Source organism: Salvelinus namaycush, chromosome 32, assembly GCF_016432855.1.
Source record: "Salvelinus namaycush isolate Seneca chromosome 32, SaNama_1.0, whole genome shotgun sequence".
Classification (NCBI taxonomy): Eukaryota; Metazoa; Chordata; class Actinopteri; order Salmoniformes; family Salmonidae; genus Salvelinus; species Salvelinus namaycush.
Window position 1 is genome coordinate 28,297,150 of NC_052338.1, and position 18,670 is coordinate 28,315,819.

The 18,670-nt window shown below is 42.9% G+C and overlaps 1 protein-coding gene across 4 annotated transcripts in view; it reads right to left on the minus strand.

Moving 5' to 3' along the window:
• Positions 1–91: 91 nt before the first annotated feature.
• col16a1 (collagen, type XVI, alpha 1) overlaps positions 92–18,670 on the minus strand; it is a 149,572-nt gene continuing 130,993 nt past the window's right edge. For all 4 annotated transcript variants that reach the window (XM_038972322.1, XM_038972324.1, XM_038972323.1 and 1 more), the window contains 9 exons: positions 12,528–12,578; positions 11,896–11,985; positions 11,723–11,758; positions 11,527–11,571; positions 3,656–3,850; positions 3,263–3,326; positions 2,940–3,113; positions 2,701–2,778; positions 92–2,546 (listed from right to left, as the gene is read on the minus strand). In XM_038972322.1, the coding sequence (XP_038828250.1) occupies positions 2,353–2,546; positions 2,701–2,778; positions 2,940–3,113; positions 3,263–3,326; positions 3,656–3,850; positions 11,527–11,571; positions 11,723–11,758; positions 11,896–11,985; positions 12,528–12,578 (927 nt within the window). In that variant the 3' untranslated portion in view covers positions 92–2,352. The remainder of the gene's footprint in view (positions 2,547–2,700; positions 2,779–2,939; positions 3,114–3,262; positions 3,327–3,655; positions 3,851–11,526; positions 11,572–11,722; positions 11,759–11,895; positions 11,986–12,527; positions 12,579–18,670) is intronic.

An 18,670-nucleotide genomic window follows, 5' to 3' on the forward strand; every position in this document is an offset into this window, starting at 1 on the left:
AGACACTGTGCACATTGATGGTGTGGCAACACCACAGTGAACTAGTCACATTACATACTTGGATGTCTCTGATCTGTTGATCAACAACATGTCTGCTTTGCAAAATTTATTAGCTTTTCCAGAAAAGTTTCCATAAAAAAAAAACATCTCTTTACACAGGATGGCTTATTAAAATGTACCGGTAACATAGAAACAATCAGATCTACTGAGAATAGCAGGGAAACAGTGCTGTTGTTTTAACAAGATATTTGTAAAAGCTAGGAATGAAGAGGTTATGTTATTGTTTGGGTATTTAGTATACCTAGGGTCAGTAGTTATTCCTGACCAGGAAATACTCTGGACAGGTCACATGTTCAGGAAAAAACTCCAATAACAACTCAGAACATCTATATGATCCTAAACCTGGTGATATCCATTACATAGCTAGCGGTTGGTGACACCCTGTAGTGTATATATGACAGGTCAAACTAAAAAACAACACAACATACAAGGCAGGAGACATACAAGTTGTACTCAGTTAGTAATGGATACAAGGAGAAGCTGGTTGGCACAGTGATGCCAGCGATGGTATGAGTGAATATGGATATTCAACTTTTTTCTCTTATGTTTGATCATGACATTGAAAACTCTTAGTGGTCATAAAGAATGTACTTCTGCTTAGGATCGCTAAATTATGGGAACTTTCCCAAAATCACCAAGCTTCCAGAAATTATGTTTGGAACATTCACAGATTTCCTGCTTATCCCCTCCTGATTCTGGGAATCTTTCAACCAGGATTTCTGAAAATCCTAGGTACACCAGTGGTGTACTCGAGGAGCAAATGATCCCTTTCAAGTTCATCTGTTGTGAAAAATAAGTTTGGTAGTGTGGTAAGACACCTGTTAATAGATTGCTATATAACAAGAAAAGTGATTTTTGAGGCAGTTTTGAAAATGCTACCATTGAACATGATGTCCTGTACTTTATAAGACACGCATGAAAATACCTTCCAAAGCATAATAATACCACCATATATAAATCCAATCTGCTTTTATACAAAAGGCACAATTCCCTCATAAATAATTTGTTTTACAGAACAAATTACTCCCTATAAAATCTTTTTTTAAAACCCACTGGTAGTGGATACATGACAGTTGACCATAACAAACACACGGTAAGCCATGCTGACGCCAACTCCAAAATACAAAAGGTATAAAAAGCCATTATATAAATATAAATATTTACAAAACAGGCACTCTGGGAAGGTGGACATTATGTTCTTCTCACACAAACAGGGAAGAGAAGGTGAGAAGGCCATTATATAGCGTACAGATCTGTTAAAGCATCAGACATCATTCAAGTGATGGTGTATATTCAAGCATAGAAATAACATAAACAACATAGCATGCATAAAGAATAAAGAACATTTGGAATGGGCGTGCCATGTCAGTTCTATTCATTCTGTTTCTATTGCTAGAGAGAAGCAAGATCAAAGCAGAACAGCACAAAGCAGCTGTCTAATTCTCCTAACGGCGACGTTTTATAATCAGAATGAAGATGAGGGTGATAGTGATGATGAGGAAGAGTTTGCAGGTAGTTTTTTGAAGGCTGGATTTGCTCTTGCTGGTATTATCAAACTAAGCATGTATATCTTATAGAATGAACTTACAGCTAAAGTTGGGAAATTTTGAAGGAATGAACAGAACGGATGAGACAGAGAGTAGAGAGGCAGGATAGTGGTGTCCACATTATCTCCTTTATCAAAGCCCCTTCAGCCAGTACTAAGTCTTCAGTTAGAAGAAGGTCCTACACATACAGATGTAGAATCTTAATTTGATCACGCTGTTGCAGGATGAACTTTCCTACAATGCAGGACATTTAAAATGTGTAGTGTATTTGATGTTTAAAAAGGCTTCTAACGTTTGTAATTTCCACTTAGAAATGTAATACTTGATTTTCTATTAGGAACATGTATCAACCACGACAAAAACGTCCATTAATTATAATCTACATAATAATTAACATTTCCTGTTGCTGCAAGATTGTTTTCCTGCTTTAGCAAACTGGCTCAAATTAAGATCCTACATCTGTATATATTTTCTACACAGGCGGTGAGGTGGACAGCTAACTGGCAAACACTTTGATGAATTAGGGATGGATGAAGAGGACCACATCAACTATGGGTGCCTCAGTATTCACTTGTTTTCCTAGGATGACTTCTGTTGATTGACTGGTCTTTTGTTCTCTCTTCTCTCTCTCTTCACCCCTCCACTTCTGTCTCTAGTGCCTTCTGGTCTTTGGGTTGGTTTCTTCTATCTCTCCATCTTCTCTGTGTCTCCTCGCCTCCTCCCCTCTTCAATAATCTCTCTCCCTCTAGTAGGGGCCCTTGACGGGAGGGCCCTTAGGGTTCCACTCTATTGGTTGGCTCATACAGTCAGAGGGGTTACACCGGCCCTCCCTGCCCTTCTGGCCCGGCTGTCCAGGGGTTCCTGAGACTCCAGGGATCCCCTGCTGACCCACGGGGCCGCTGGGGCCCATCTTGCCATAGCCTGGGGGGCCCGGGACACCTGGGGCAGGGGGACGAAGGGACAGAGAACATCATTGAAGCACTGGATACACAGTGACTATAAAAGAGCAGAGCAGTTGAAAGATCGAACTTAATGAAGCTTTGGCAGGATAGTGGAGAGTTAAACATTTCAACAGGCTGATGTGGCGTCTCACCTGGTGCTCCTGGGGGTCCACTGTCACCCATCTCCCCTACACCCTTGTCACCTTTCTCTCCCTTCAGACCTCGTGGACCTGCAGACACGACAGAGGACATCACTTGAGAGAGTAGCTAACCTTTATGCTACGCTAAGCTGACATCACTTGTCATAACTGTTTATGATCTCCTATGTATTTATCATGACCGTGGTATTCAGGAGTTACGACAAAAGAAATCAAGTGAAGTCTAGACTCACCCTGTGGTCCCAGGACTCCTTGGCGACCCTCTCTGCCTATCTGTCCTGGCTGACCCGGGGCCCCTGGAGCCCCATTTCTACCTGGGTTACCTTCCTTCCCTGGGGGGCCAGGACGACCGGGGGACGATACCTCTTGTGGCTGCTGCATGCGAGACATGAAGTAGGCCATCCTCTCTGTAGGGGGATACAGTACAACTCCAGTAGATAAACCACCTAATAATCAATAAAGCTGTTTCCATTCTCTGCCATTGCTCAATTAGGAAATACGGGAAGATGCAAAGTATTGGTGATAAACCTAAATGAAAATAAGACCATGTTCTCACCATCAAATATCTTGATGACCTGCTGGCGAATGAAGTCCTTGATGTTGTCATAGTTGACCACAGGCTGTGGATTAGAGAGAGAGAGAGAGAGAGAGAGAGAGAGAGAGAGAGAGAGAGAGAGAGAGAGAGAGAGAGAGAGAGAGAGAGAGAGAGAGAGAGAGAGAGAGAGAGAGAGAGAGAGAGAGAGAGAGAGAGAGAGAGAGAGAGAGAGAGAGAGAGAGAGAGAGAGAGAGAGAGAGAGACATAAGAGAATACCTAACCACCACTTTTGGGTTTTAGTCTTTTGACCAAACTGTTGGTTTTGTGTTCCATTAGACATTGTGGAACAAACACAAACATAACAAGTAATCAATTCACAATCGATGCAATTCACCTTAGTAGCTAAGGTCTCACCTCGTTGCCTGGTATTCCTGGAGGTCCAGTGGACCCTGAAGGGCCTGGTGAGCCCGGGGTGCCCCTCTCTCCCCTGGGTCCCACTGGGCCCATCACTGCGGTATCAGCTTTGGAGGAGTACCCCCCTCCACCAGGGGGTCCGGGGCGACCTCGCTCCCCTGGCGTACCCCTCTGACCTGGGGCACCTGGCTCACCCTGAGAGAAAGAGAGCGGGAGAGAGAGTCAGAAAAGGAGAAGAGAGAAGAGGGTTGCGAGGTAGTGAGTTAGTCAGACATCCAATCACTGAAGAGTACTGTTCGACCACCGACAACAGTGTTTTACATTGAAGATTGAAAAGATGAACTCCTGCACAATGACACTCATGTATCTTCAACAATCCAACTTCTATCAAACTGTGTCCACCAACCCCTCAGGGGTGCGTGATTAGTCCCCTCCTGTACTCCCTGTTTACTCATGACTGCACGGCCAAGCACGACTCCAATATCATCATTCAATTTGCTGATGACACAACAGTGGTAGGCCTGATCACCGACAACGACGAGACAGCCTATAGGGAGGAGGTCAGAGACCTGGCCGTGTGGTGCCAGGACAACAACCTCTCCCTCAACGTGATCAAGACAAAGGAGATTATTATAGACTAAAGGAAAATGAGGACAAAGCACACCACCAGTCTCATAGACGGGGCTGCAGTGGAGCAGGTTGAGAGCTTCAAGTTCCTTGGTGTCCACATCACCAACAAACTAACATGGTCCAAGCACACCAAGACAGTCGTGAAGAGGGCACGACAAAACCTATTCCAACTCAGGGGACTGAAAAGATTTGGCATGGGTCAGCTGCAACATCGAGAGCATCCTGACTGGTTGCATCACTGCCTGGTATGGCAACTGCTCGGCCTCCGACAGCAAGGCACTACAGATAGTAGTGCGAACAGTCCAGTACATCACTGGGACCAAGCTTCCTGCCATCCAGGACCTCTATACCAGGCGGTGTCAGAGGAAGGCCCTACAAATTGTCAAATACTCCAGCCACCCTAGTCATAGACTGTTATCTCTGCTATCGCACGACAAGCGGTACAGGAGCGCCAAGACTAGGTCCAAGAGGCTTCTAAACAGCTTCTAACCCCAAGCCATAAGACTCCTGAACAGCTAATCAAAGGGCTACCCAGACTATTTGCAGTGCCCGCACATGGACTCTGTACCGGTACCCCCCTGTATATAGTCTCGCTTTTTGACTTTACTGCTGCCCTTTAATTACTTATTACTTTTATCTCTTACTCTTATCCATATTTTTTTAAACGGCATTGTTGGTTAGGGGCTCGTATGTAAGCATTTCACTGTAAGGTCTACACCTGTTGTATTTGGCGCATGTGACTAATACAATTTGACCCTTGAAGGAGAGTCAACAAGGGGGCAGTGTCCACTTTAGATTGTAATCGGGCCCGACCCAGCCTCTAGCGTATTCCTTACTTACGTCCTTCTACACAATAAAAACACAGACACAGGATCGTATCACAAATGGCACCCTATTGTAACGGGCCTCCTCCTTCTCTTCATCCGAAGAGGAGTAGCAAGGATTGGACCAACGTGCAGCGGGTTGTGAATACATAATGAACTTTATTAACAAAACGAAACTAAACACACGAAGAACACTTGATAATTTTACAAAACAACAAAACGAAGTAGACAGACCTGAACGAGAGAACTTACATAAAACATGAAGAACGCACGAACAGGAACAGACTATTACAAACGAACGCTACAGTCCCGTGTGGTGCGCAGACACAGACACGGACGACAATCACCCACAAACAAACAGTGAGAACAACCTACCTTAATATGACTCTCAATCAGAGGAAACGTCAAACACCTGCCTCTAATTGAGAGCCATACCAGGCAACCCAAAACCAACATAGAAACAGAAAACATAGACTGCCCACCCAAAACTCACGCCCTGACCAATAAACACATACCAAACAGAAAACAGGTCAGGAACGTGACAGAACCCCCCCCTCAAGGTGCGAACTCCGGGCGCACCCCTACAACTCAAGGGGAGGGTCTGGGTGGGCATCTGTCCGCGGTGGCGGCTCCGGCGGTGGACGAGGACACCACTCCACCACTGTCTTTGTCCCCCTCCTTAGCGTCCTTTGAGTGGCGACCCTCGCCCCCGACCATGGTCCAGGAACCTTCACTAAGGCCCCTCCTACATAGAGGAGACAGCTCAGGACAGAGAGGTAGCTCAGGACAGAGAGGTAGCTCAGGACAGAGAGGTAGCTCAGGACAGAGAGGTAGCTCAGGACAGAGAGGTAGCTCTGGACAGAGAGGTAGCTCCGGACAGAGAGGTAGCTTAGGACAGAGGGACAACTCTGTACTAATGGCAGCTCCGGACTGAGTGGCAGCTCCGGACTGGGTGGCAGCTCCGGACTGGGTGGCAGCTCATGACTGAGTGGCAGCTCATGACTGAGTGGCAGCTCATGACTGTAGGGCAGCTCATGACTGGAGGGCAGCTCATGACTGGAGGGCAGCTCATGACTGGAGGGCAGCTCATGACTGGAGGGCAGCTCATGACTGTAGGGCAGCTCATGACTGAAGGGCAGCTCATGACTGAAGGGCAGCTCATGACTGTAGGGCAGCTCATGACTGTAGGGCAGCTCATGACTGGAGGGCAGCTCATGACTGGAGGGCAGCTCATGACTGGAGGGCAGCTCTGGCAGCTCCTGACTGGCTGGCGGATCTGACAGCTCCTGACTGGCTGGCGGATCTGGCAGCTCCTGACTGGCTGGCGGCTCTGGCAGCTCCTGACTGGCTGGCGGCTCTGGCAGCTCCTGACTGACGGACGGCTCTAGCGGCTCCTGACTGACGGACGGCTCTAATGGCTCGGGACAGACGGGCGGCTCTAATGGCTCGTGGCAGACGGATGGCTCAGAAGGCGCTGGGCAGACGGATGGCTCAGAAGGCGCTGGGCAGACGGATGGCTCAGAAGGCGCTGGGCAGACGGATGGCTCAGAAGGCGCTGGGCAGACGGATGGCTCAGAAGGCGCTGGGCAGACGGATGGCTCAGACGCGCTGAGGCGCACAGTAGGCCTGGTGCGTGGTGCCGGAACTGGAGGTACCGGGCTGAGGGCACGCACCTCAGGGCGAGTGCGGGGAGAAGGAACAGTGCGTACAGGGCTCTGGAGACGCACAGGAGGCTTGCTGCGTGGTGCAGGCACTGGTGGTACTGAGCTGGGGCGGGAAGGTGGCGCCGGATATACCGGACCGTGCAAGCGTACTGGCTCCCTTGAGCACTGAGCCTGCCCAACCTTACCTGGTTGCATGCTCCCCGTAGCCCGTCCAGTGCGGGGAGGTGGAATAACCCGCACTGGGCTGTGTTGGCGAACCGGGGACACCATGCGTAAGGCTGGTGCCATGTACACCGGCCCGAGGAGACGTACTGGAGGCCAGATATGTTGAGCCGGCTTCATGGCACTTGGCTCAATGCTCACTCTAGCCCTACCAGTGCGGGGAGGTGGAATAACCCGCACCGGGCTATGTACACGTACAGGAGACACCGTGCGCTCTACTGCGTAACACGGTGTCTGCCCGTACTCCCGCTCTCCACGGTTAGCCTGGGAAGTGGGCGCAGGTCTCCTACCTGCCCTAGACCCACTACCTCTTAGCCCCCCCCCAAGAAATTTTTGGGTTGTACTTGCGGGCTTTTCGGGCTTCCGTGCTAGACGCGTCCCCTCATAACGCCACTCCTGGGCTGTGGCTGCCTCCTTCTCCTCCCCAGAGCGACGATTAACTCCAACCTTCGCCCATGGTCCTTTTCCTTCTATGATCTCCTCCCAAGACCAGAAATCCTGTTTCGTGCGCTGTCCGTTAACCCGCTGCTTGATCCGGGTTTGGTGGGTGATTCTGTAACGGGCCTCCTCCTTCTCTTCATCCGAAGAGGAGTAGCAAGGATTGGACCAACGTGCAGCGGGTTGTGAATACATAATGAACTTTATTAACAAAACGAAACTAAACACACGAAGAACACTTGATAATTTTACAAAACAACAAAACGAAGTAGACAGACCTGAACGAGAGAACTTACATAAAACATGAAAAACGCACGAACAGGAACAGACTATTACAAACGAACGCTACAGTCCCGTGTGGTGCGCAGACACAGACACGGACGACAATCACCCACAAACAAACAGTGAGAACAACCTACCTTAATATGACTCTCAATCAGAGGAAACGTCAAACACCTGCCTCTAATTGAGAGCCATACCAGGCAACCCAAAACCAACATAGAAACAGAAAACATAGACTGCCCACCCAAAACTCACGCCCTGACCAATAAACACATACCAAACAGAAAACAGGTCAGGAACGTGACACCTATTCCCGATGTAGTGCACTGCTTTTGACCGGGGCCCATAGATAATAGGGTGCCATGTGGGATGCACAGCCTCCCAGACTCAGTAAATACACTCTCTATGGAGCCTAGCCCACACACTGTAAACAACATCCTGAGACAGACATGTGTGATTTATGTGAAACAAAGCTGGCCATTATGGAGGGCTGACTTTTACACGTCACCACCGGACACTGGACCCGACTGATGAAATAGAGAGCAGAAGAAGAGGAAGAAGATAAAGAGATTCTCCTCTGTATTCTGTACTACTATAGTTAAAAGCCATGACAAAGCCTTCCTGTCACAATGACAAATCACCTCATCTCATGTCTCCGCTCCCACAGTAAATAACATTATCCAGGGGATAGAGAATAACTATATTGGTTACTGCACTGTATCTAGTGTAGAGGACTACAGTTACTGTACTGTATCTGGTGTAGAGGACTACAGTTACTGCACTGTATCTAGTGTAGAGGACTACAGTTACTGTACTGTATCTGGTGTAGAGGACTACAGTTACTGCACTGTATCTGGTGTAGAGGACTACAGTTACTGCACTGTATCTGGTGTAGGGGACTACAGTTACTGTACTGTATCTAGTGTAGAGGACTACAGTTACTGTACTGTATCTGGTGTAGAGGACTACAGTTACTGTACTGTATCTGGTGTAGAGGACTACAGTTACTGTACTGTATCTAGTGTAGAGGACTACAGTTACTGTACTATATCTGTTGTAGAGGACTACAGTTACTGTACTGTATCTAGTGTAGAGGACTACAGTTACTGTACTGTATCTGGTGTAGAGGACTACAGTTACTGTACTGTATCTAGTGTAGAGGACTACAGTTACTGTACTGTATCTGGTGTAGAGGACTATAGTTACTGTACTGTATCTAGTGTAGAGGACTACAGTTACTGTACTGTATCTGGTGTAGAGGACTACAGTTACTGTACTGTATCTAGTGTAGAGGACTACAGTTACTGTACTGTATCTGGTGTAGAGGACTACAGTTACTGTACTGTATCTGGTGTAGAGGACTACAGTTACTGTACTGTATCTGGTGTAGAGGACTACAGTTACTGTACTGTATCTAGTGTAGAGGACTACAGTTACTGTACTGTATCTGGTGTAGAGGACTACAGTTACTGTACTGTATCTGGTGTAGAGGACTACAGTTACTGTACTGTATCTAGTGTAGAGGACTACAGTTACTGTACTGTATCTAGTGTAGAGGACTACAGTTACTGTACTGTATCTGGTGTAGAGGACTACAGTTACTGTACTGTATCTGGTGTAGAGGACTACAGTTACTGCACTGTATCTAGTGTAGAGGACTACAGTTACTGTACTGTATCTGGTGTAGAGGACTACAGCTACTGTACTGTATCTGGTGTAGAGAACTACAGTTACTGTGCTGTATCTGTTGTAGAGGACTACAGTTACTGTACTGTATCTGGTGTAGAGGACTATAGTTACTGTACTGTATCTAGTGTAGAGGACTACAGTTACTGTGCTGTATCTGTTGTAGAGGACTACAGTTACTGTACTGTATCTGGTGTAGAGGACTATAGTTACTGTACTGTATCTAGTGTAGAGGACTACAGTTACTGTACTGTATCTGGTGTAGAGGACTACAGTTACTGTACTGTATCTAGTGTAGAGGACTACAGTTACTGTACTGTATCTAGTGTAGAGGACTACAGTTACTGTACTGTATCTAGTGTAGAGGACTACAGTTACTGTACTGTATCTAGTGTAGAGGACTACAGTTACTGTACTGTATCTGGTGTAGGGGACTACAGTTACTGTACTGTATCTAGTGTAGAGGACTACAGTTACTGTACTGTATCTGGTGTAGAGGACTACAGTTACTGTACTGTATCTGGTGTAGAGGACTACAGTTACTGCACTGTATCTAGTGTAGAGGACTACAGTTACTGTACTGTATCTAGTGTAGAGGACTACAGTTACTGTACTGTATCTAGTGTAGAGGACTACAGTTACTGTACTGTATCTGGTGTAGGGGACTACAGTTACTGTACTGTATCTAGTGTAGAGGACTACAGTTACTGTACTGTATCTGGTGTAGAGGACTACAGTTACTGCACTGTATCTAGTGTAGAGGACTACAGTTACTGTACTGTATCTGGTGTAGAGGATTTCAGTGTAGAGGGACAGGAGGGCTGAGTTAGTAAAACAAGGTATTGCCAGGGAAAGTAGGGTATTTGAGGTGAATGTGGAGAGTCATGCCAAAAGGTGCTTCATCAAATGATGGATACGTCCCAAATGGCAACCTATCCACTTTATAGGGCACTACTTTTAAACAGGGCCCATAAGACTCTGGTTAATGGTAGTGCACTATATAGGGAAAGGGTGCTATTTGGGACATAACTGATGTCTGATGTCGGAGTTGAGGGAGTTTGCTGAATAAGCCAGAACTAACAGAGAGTGTTCAGAACCGGATCCTGGCCAGGACTACAGCACTCAGCTCCTGGACTACCCTCCCATAATACTATTTAGTAGCGGAGTCCATATCTGAGGTAACCAGTCCACATGAATAATTACTATAGTTTACTATGGTAGAAATATTGTAGTATTACTATAGTTTAGTATGGTATAAATAATGTAGTATTACTATAGTTTAGTATGGTATACATGTTGTAGTATTACTATAGTTTAGTATGGTATAAATACTGTAGTATTACTATAGTTTAGTATCGTATAAATATTGTAGTATTACTATAGTTTAGTATGGTATAAATAATGTAGTATTACTATAGTTTAGTATCGTATAGATATTGTAGTATTACTATAGTTTAGTATCGTATAGATATTGTAGTATTACTATAGTTTAGTATCGTATAGATATTGTAGTATTACTATAGTTTAGTATGGTATAAATATTGTAGTATTACTATAGTTTAGTATGGTATAAATATTGTAGTATTACTATAGTTTAGTATGGTATACATATTGTAGTAGTACTACAGTTCAGTATAGTATGAATATTGTAGTCTTACTACAGTTCAGTATGGTATAAATATTGTAGTCTTACTACAGTTTAGCATGGTATGAATATTGTAGTATTACTATAGTTCAGTATGGTATAAATATTTGTAGTCTTACTATAGTTTAGTATGGTATAAATATTTATAGTCTTACTATAGTTTAGTATGATATAAATAATGTAGTCTTACTGTAGTTCAGTATGGTATAAATATTGTAGTAGTACTATAGTTTAGTATGGTATAAATATTGTAGTCTTACTACAGTTCAGTATGGTATAAATATTGTAGTCTTACTACAGTTCAGTATGGTATAAATATTGTAGTATTACTATAGTTACAAAACTGTAGCATTTTTGCATACTTTAATATATGGTTGTTTTTTACTATAGCGTTTTTGCAGATATTAGTATTTACAGTTTACTATAGTATTCCTTGCATACACACACACACACACACACACATACAGCAGTGACTCTTACCTTTGTACCACATTGTCCATTGTCTCCAGGCAGACCAGGTGCTCCCTGTGAACGCAGATCAGTGAGATAACGAGGCTGTATACTCACAACACAGCTAGCTACATGTACATGAAAACCTTTAAACCGTATTTACTGGAAGACACAGAATGCATGTTTCTGTAATGATGCCAAACAGCACATCAGAATAATTACTCACGTCTTTACCCGCTGCTCCATCACTGCCTGGTTCTCCCTGAGAGACAGAAGGACGGAGAGAGAAGAGGGGAATAGAAAGAAGATGTAGCACCAAGACATCTCCATGACATGCATATCTATCCTGTTCTATATCTGCAGTATACGTGTTGAAACAATAGGAGTGTGTGTACTGACCTGCATTCCAGGATGGCCAGGGGGTCCGGCTGGCCCACCCATCCCTGGTAGCCCTCTGTCTCCTGCCTGGCCCTTCTCACCTTGTATACCCTAGAGAGAGAGAGAGAAGAGAGAAGAGAGAAGAAAGAGAGAGAGGGGGAGAGAGGGGAGAGAGGAGAGAGAGAGACAGAGAAGAGAGAGTGGAGAGAGAGAGAGGAGAGAGCAGAGAGAGAGAGAAGAGAGAAGAGAGAAGAAAGAGAGAGAGGGGGAGAGAGGGGGGAGAGAGGAGAGAGAGAGACAGAGAAGAGAGAGTGGAGAGAGAGAGGAGAGAGCAGAGAGAGAGAAGAGAGAGAGAGAGAAAATAACAAGAGAAGAGAGTGTGCGAGAGAGACAGAGAGACAGAAGAGAGAGCAGAGAGAGAGAGAGGGGAGCGAGAGAGAGGAGAGATAGAGAGAGGAGAGAGAGAAAAAAGACAGACAAATAACAGAGAGACAGTCTGATGAGTAACCTTTTCTGAGAAATAACACTTACAGAACACAACGCTAACAGTCCATGTAATCATGCAGATAAACCAGGGTTTGATGCAGATGCTATGTGTTCCTTCTACATTAGAATAAAAGAGACATATTGATGATGATAATATTTCCTCTCACCACTCCAGCTGGGCCTGCTGGGCCTGGGGGTCCCGCTGCTCCTGCAGTGCCCTACCAATAAAACATACTGCTGTTAGCAACATATACACATACAAACCTTATTAACGAACACACTGAATACAACAATACGAACCTTATTAACGAACACACTGAATACAACAACACAAACCTCATTAACGAACACACAGAATACAACAATACAAACCTTATTAACGAACACACTGAATACAACAATACAAACCCTATTAACGAACACACTGAATACAACAATACAAACCTTATTAACGAACACACTGAATACAACAACACAAACCTCATTAACGAACACACAGAATACAACAATACAAACCTTATTAACGAACACACTGAATACAACAATACAAACCCTATTAACGAACACACTGAATACAACAATACAAACCTTATTAACGAACACACTGAATACAACAACACAAACCTCATTAACGAACACACTGAATACAACAATACAAACCCTATTAACGAACACACTGAATACAACAACACAAACCTCATTAACGAACACACAGAATACAACAATACAAACTTTATTAACGAACACACTGAATACAACAACACAAACCTCATTAACGAACACACTGAATACAACAATACAAACTTTATTAACGAACACACTGAATACAACAACACAAACCTTACTAACGAACACACTGAATACAACAATACAAACCTTATTAACGAACACACTGAATACAACAACACAAACCTCATTAACGAACACACAGAATACAACAATACAAACCTTATTAACGAACACACTGAATACAACAATACAAACCCTATTAACGAACACACTGAATACAACAATACAAACCTTATTAACGAACACACTGAATACAACAACACAAACCTCATTAACGAACACACAGAATACAACAATACAAACCTTATTAACGAACACACTGAATACAACAATACAAACCCTATTAACGAACACACTGAATACAACAATACAAACCTTATTAACGAACACACTGAATACAACAACACAAACCTCATTAACGAACACACAGAATACAACAATACAAACCCTATTAACGAACACACTGAATACAACAACACAAACCTCATTAACGAACACACAGAATACAACAATACAAACTTTATTAACGAACACACTGAATACAACAACACAAACCTCATTAACGAACACACTGAATACAACAATACAAACTTTATTAACGAACACACTGAATACAACAACACAAACCTTATTAATGAACACACTGAATACAACAATACAAACCTTATTAACGAACACACTGAATACAACAATACAAACCCTATTAACGAACACACTGAATACAACAATACAAACCCTATTAACGAACACACTGAATACAACAATACAAACCTTATTAACGAACACACTGAATATAACACAAACCTTATTAATGAACACTGAATACAACAATACAAACCTTATTAACGAACACACTGAATACAACAATACAAACCCTATTAACGAACACACTGAATATAACAATACAAACCTTATTAACGAACACACTGAATACAACAACACAAACCTTATTAACGAACACACTGAATACAACAACACAAACCTTACTAACGAACACACTGAATACAACAATACAAACCTTATTAACGAACACACTGAATACAACAATACAAACCCTATTAACGAACACACTGAATACAACAATACAAACCTTATTAACGAACACACTGAATACAACAACACAAACCTCATTAACGAACACACTGAATACAACAATACAAACCCTATTAACGAACACACTGAATACAACAACACAAACCTCATTAACGAACACACAGAATACAACAATACAAACTTTATTAACGAACACACTGAATACAACAACACAAACCTCATTAACGAACACACTGAATACAACAATACAAACTTTATTAACGAACACACTGAATACAACAACACAAACACTATTAATGAACACACTGAATACAACAATACAAACCTTATTAACGAACACACTGAATACAACAACACAAACCTTATTAACGAACACACTGAATACAACAACACAAACCCTATTAATGAACACACTGAATACAACAATACAAACCTTATTAACGAACACACTGAATACAACAACACAAACCTTATTAACGAACACACTGAATACAACAACACAAACCTTATTAACGAACACACTGAATACAACAACACAAACCTTACTAACGAACACACTGAATACAACAACACAAACCTTATTAACGAACACACTGAATACAACAACACAAACCTTACTAACGAACACACTGAATACAACAATACAAACCTTATTAACGAACACACTGAATACAACAACACAAACCTTACTAACGAACACACTGAATACAACAATACAAACCCTATTAACGAACACACTGAATACAACAATACAAACCTTATTAACGAACACACTGAATACAACAATACAAACCTTATTAACGAACACACTGAATACAACAACACAAACCCTATTAACGAACACACTGAATACAACAATACAAACCTTATTAACGAACACACTGAATACAACAATACAAACCCTATTAACGAACACACTGAATACAACAATACAAACCCTATTAACGAACACACTGAATATAACAATACAAACCTTATTAACGAACACACTGAATATAACACAAACCTTATTAATGAACACTGAATACAACAATACAAACCTTATTAACGAACACACTGAATACAACAATACAAACCCTATTAACGAACACACTGAATATAACAATACAAACCTTATTAACGAACACACTGAATATAACACAAACCTTATTAATGAACACTGAATACAACAATACAAACCTCATTAACGAACACACTGAATATAACACAAACCTTACTAACGAACACACTGAATACAACAATACAAACCTTATTAATGAACACTGAATACAACAATACAAACCTTATTAACGAACACACTGAATATAACACAAACCTTACTAACGAACACACTGAATACAACAATACAAACCTTATTAACGAACACTGAATACAACAACACAAACCTTATTAATGAACACACTGAATACAACAATACAAACCTTATTAACGAACACACTGAATATAACACAAACCTTATTAATGAACACTGAATACAACAATACAAACCTTATTAACGAACACACTGAATATAACACAAACCTTACTAACGAACACACTGAATACAACAATACAAACCTTATTAACGAACACTGAATACAACAACACAAACCTTATTAATGAACACACTGAATATAACACAAACCGTACTAACGAACACACTGAATATAACAATACAAACCTTATTAACGAACACACTGAATATAACACAAACCGTACTAACGAACACACTGAATATAACACAAACCGTACTAACGAACACACTGAATATAACAATACAAACCTTATTAACGAACACACTGAATATAACACAAACCTTATTAATGAACACACTGAATACAACAATACAAACCTTATTAACGAACACACTGAATATAACACAAACCGTACTAACGAACACACTGAATATAACAATACAAACCTTATTAACGAACACACTGAATACAACAACACAAACCTTATTAACGAACACTGAATACAACAATACAAACCTTATTAACGAACACACTGAATATAACACAAACCTTATTAATGAACACTGAATACAACAATACAAACCTTATTAACGAACACACTGAATATAACACAAACCTTATTAACGAACACACTGAATATAACACAAACCGTACTAACGAACACACTGAATATAACACAAACCTTACTAACGAACACACTGAATACAACAACACAAACCTTATTAACGAACACACTGAATATAACACAAACCAAGAGTCATATACAGTCACCTACAAAACTATTGGCACCCTTGATAAAGATTAGCAAAAAACACTATGAAATAAATAATACAAATACTGAGCTATATTGAATGCCCCCAAAAAAGGACAATTATATTGTTTTATACCAATACAATTGCTCAGAGAAAGAGATTTTGTTTAACAACTCATCATTTTTTCCACTAAAAAAGATAGGTATCAAAATGATTGATCCCCCTGTTTCCAATACATTGTGTACCCTCCCCTTGGTAGGAAAAGAGCACTGAGCATGTTTCTATGTTTTAAGAGATTCTAGAACACACTGGGAGGGATCTCAGAACCTTCCTCTATACAGAATCTTTCCAGATCCTTGATATCCTTTGGTCTCACGGACTTCCCTCGTCAATTCAAACAACAGGTTGGGGGTTCAAGTGTGGAGGTTCAAGTGTGGAGGTTCAAGTGTGGAGGTTCAAGTGTGGAGGTTCAAGTGTGAAGGTTCAAGTGTGAAGGTTCAAGTGTGGAGGTTCAAGTGTGGAGGTTCAAGTGTGGACAAATAACAATTTATTTGTGGATTTTGATGTGTGCTTGGGGTCATTGTCTCGCTGGAAGATTCACTTACACCCAATGTTCAGCCTCATGGCAGAGGAAACCAGGTTTTTGGCTAAAGTGTCCTGGTACTGGGTAAAGTTCATGATGCTGTTTACCTTAACAAGGGCCACAGGACCAGTGGACGCAAAACAGCCCAATAACATCAAAGATCCACCACCATATTTTACAGTAGGTATGAGGTCATTTTTTGCGTCCACTGCATCTTTCTTTCGACGCCAAACCCACCGCTGGATTAGTTGTCCAAAAGAGCTCTATTTTCGAGTCCTAGGGCTTGGGGGTAGAAGCTGTTTAGAAGCCTCTTGGACCTAGACTTGGTGCTCCGGTACCGCTTGCCGTGTGGTAGCAGAGAGAACAGTCTATGACTAGGGTGGCTGGAGTCTTTGACACTTTTTAGGGCCTTCCTCTGACACCGCCTGGCATAGAGGGCCTGAATGGCAGGAAGCTTGGCCCCAATCGTGTACTGGGCCATATGCACTACCCTCTGTAGTGCCTTGCGGTCGGAGGCCGAGCAGTTGCCATACCAGGCAGTGATGCAACCCGTCAGGATGCTCTCGATGGTGCAGCTGTAGAACGTTTTGAGGATCTGAGGACCCATGCCAAATATTTTCAGTCTCCTGAATAGGCTTTGTCGTGCCCTCTTCACGACTGTCTTGGTGTGCTTGGACCATGTTAGTTTATTGATGATGTGGACACCAAGGAACTTGAAGCTCTCAACCTGCTCCACTACAGCCCCGTCTATGAGAATCGGGGCGTTGCCGGGTCTCCCTTTTCCTGTAGTCCATTATCATCTCCTTTGTCTTGATCACGTTGAGGGAGAGGTTGTTGTCCTGGCACCACACGGCCAGGTCTCTGACCTCCTCCCTATAGGCTGTCTCGTTGTTGTTGATCAGGCCTACCACTGTTGTGTCATCGGCAAAGTTAATGATGGTGTTGGAGTTGTGCCTGCCCTTGCAGTCATGAGTGGAGTACATGAGGGGACTGAGCACACACCCCTTAGGGGCCCCTATGTTGAGGATCAGTGTGGAGGATGTGTTGTTACCTACCCTTAGCACCTGGGGGTGGCCCGTCAGGAAGTCCAGGATCCAGTTGTAGAGAGAGGTGTTTTGTCCCAGGGTCCTTAGCTTAGTGATGAGTTTTGAGGGCACTATGGTGTTGAACGCTGAGCTGTAGTCAACCCGGTTCCAATCCAAGTGACAATGCCCTTTATCAAACTCCAGGCCTTTACATGTGTTGGTTACTCAGTTCCAAAGAGCCTTTTGGGGGCTCCTGGGTGGTGCAGCGGTCTAAGGCACTGCATCTCAGTGCTAGAGGCATCACTACAGACCCTGGTTCGATTCCAGGCTGTATCACAAACAGACATGATTGGGAGTCCCATAGGGCAACACACAATTGGCCCAGCATCGTCCGGTTTAGGGTTTGTCTTGGGTAGGCAGTCATTGTAAATTAGAATTTGTTCTTAACTGACTTGCCTAGTTAAATAAAGGTTCAATTAAAATATATATATTGGCTTGGAGGTGGCATCTAATCATAGATTTGGAGACTTGTTGACCCCAATATGTGACCAAATTCTGTAATTCTGCAACTGTGGCCCTTAGATTTTCCTTTGCCTCCTGAACCACCAGTCTCACTGTGCGTGTCATTTGACTGCAAACGTAGAATGTTAAATG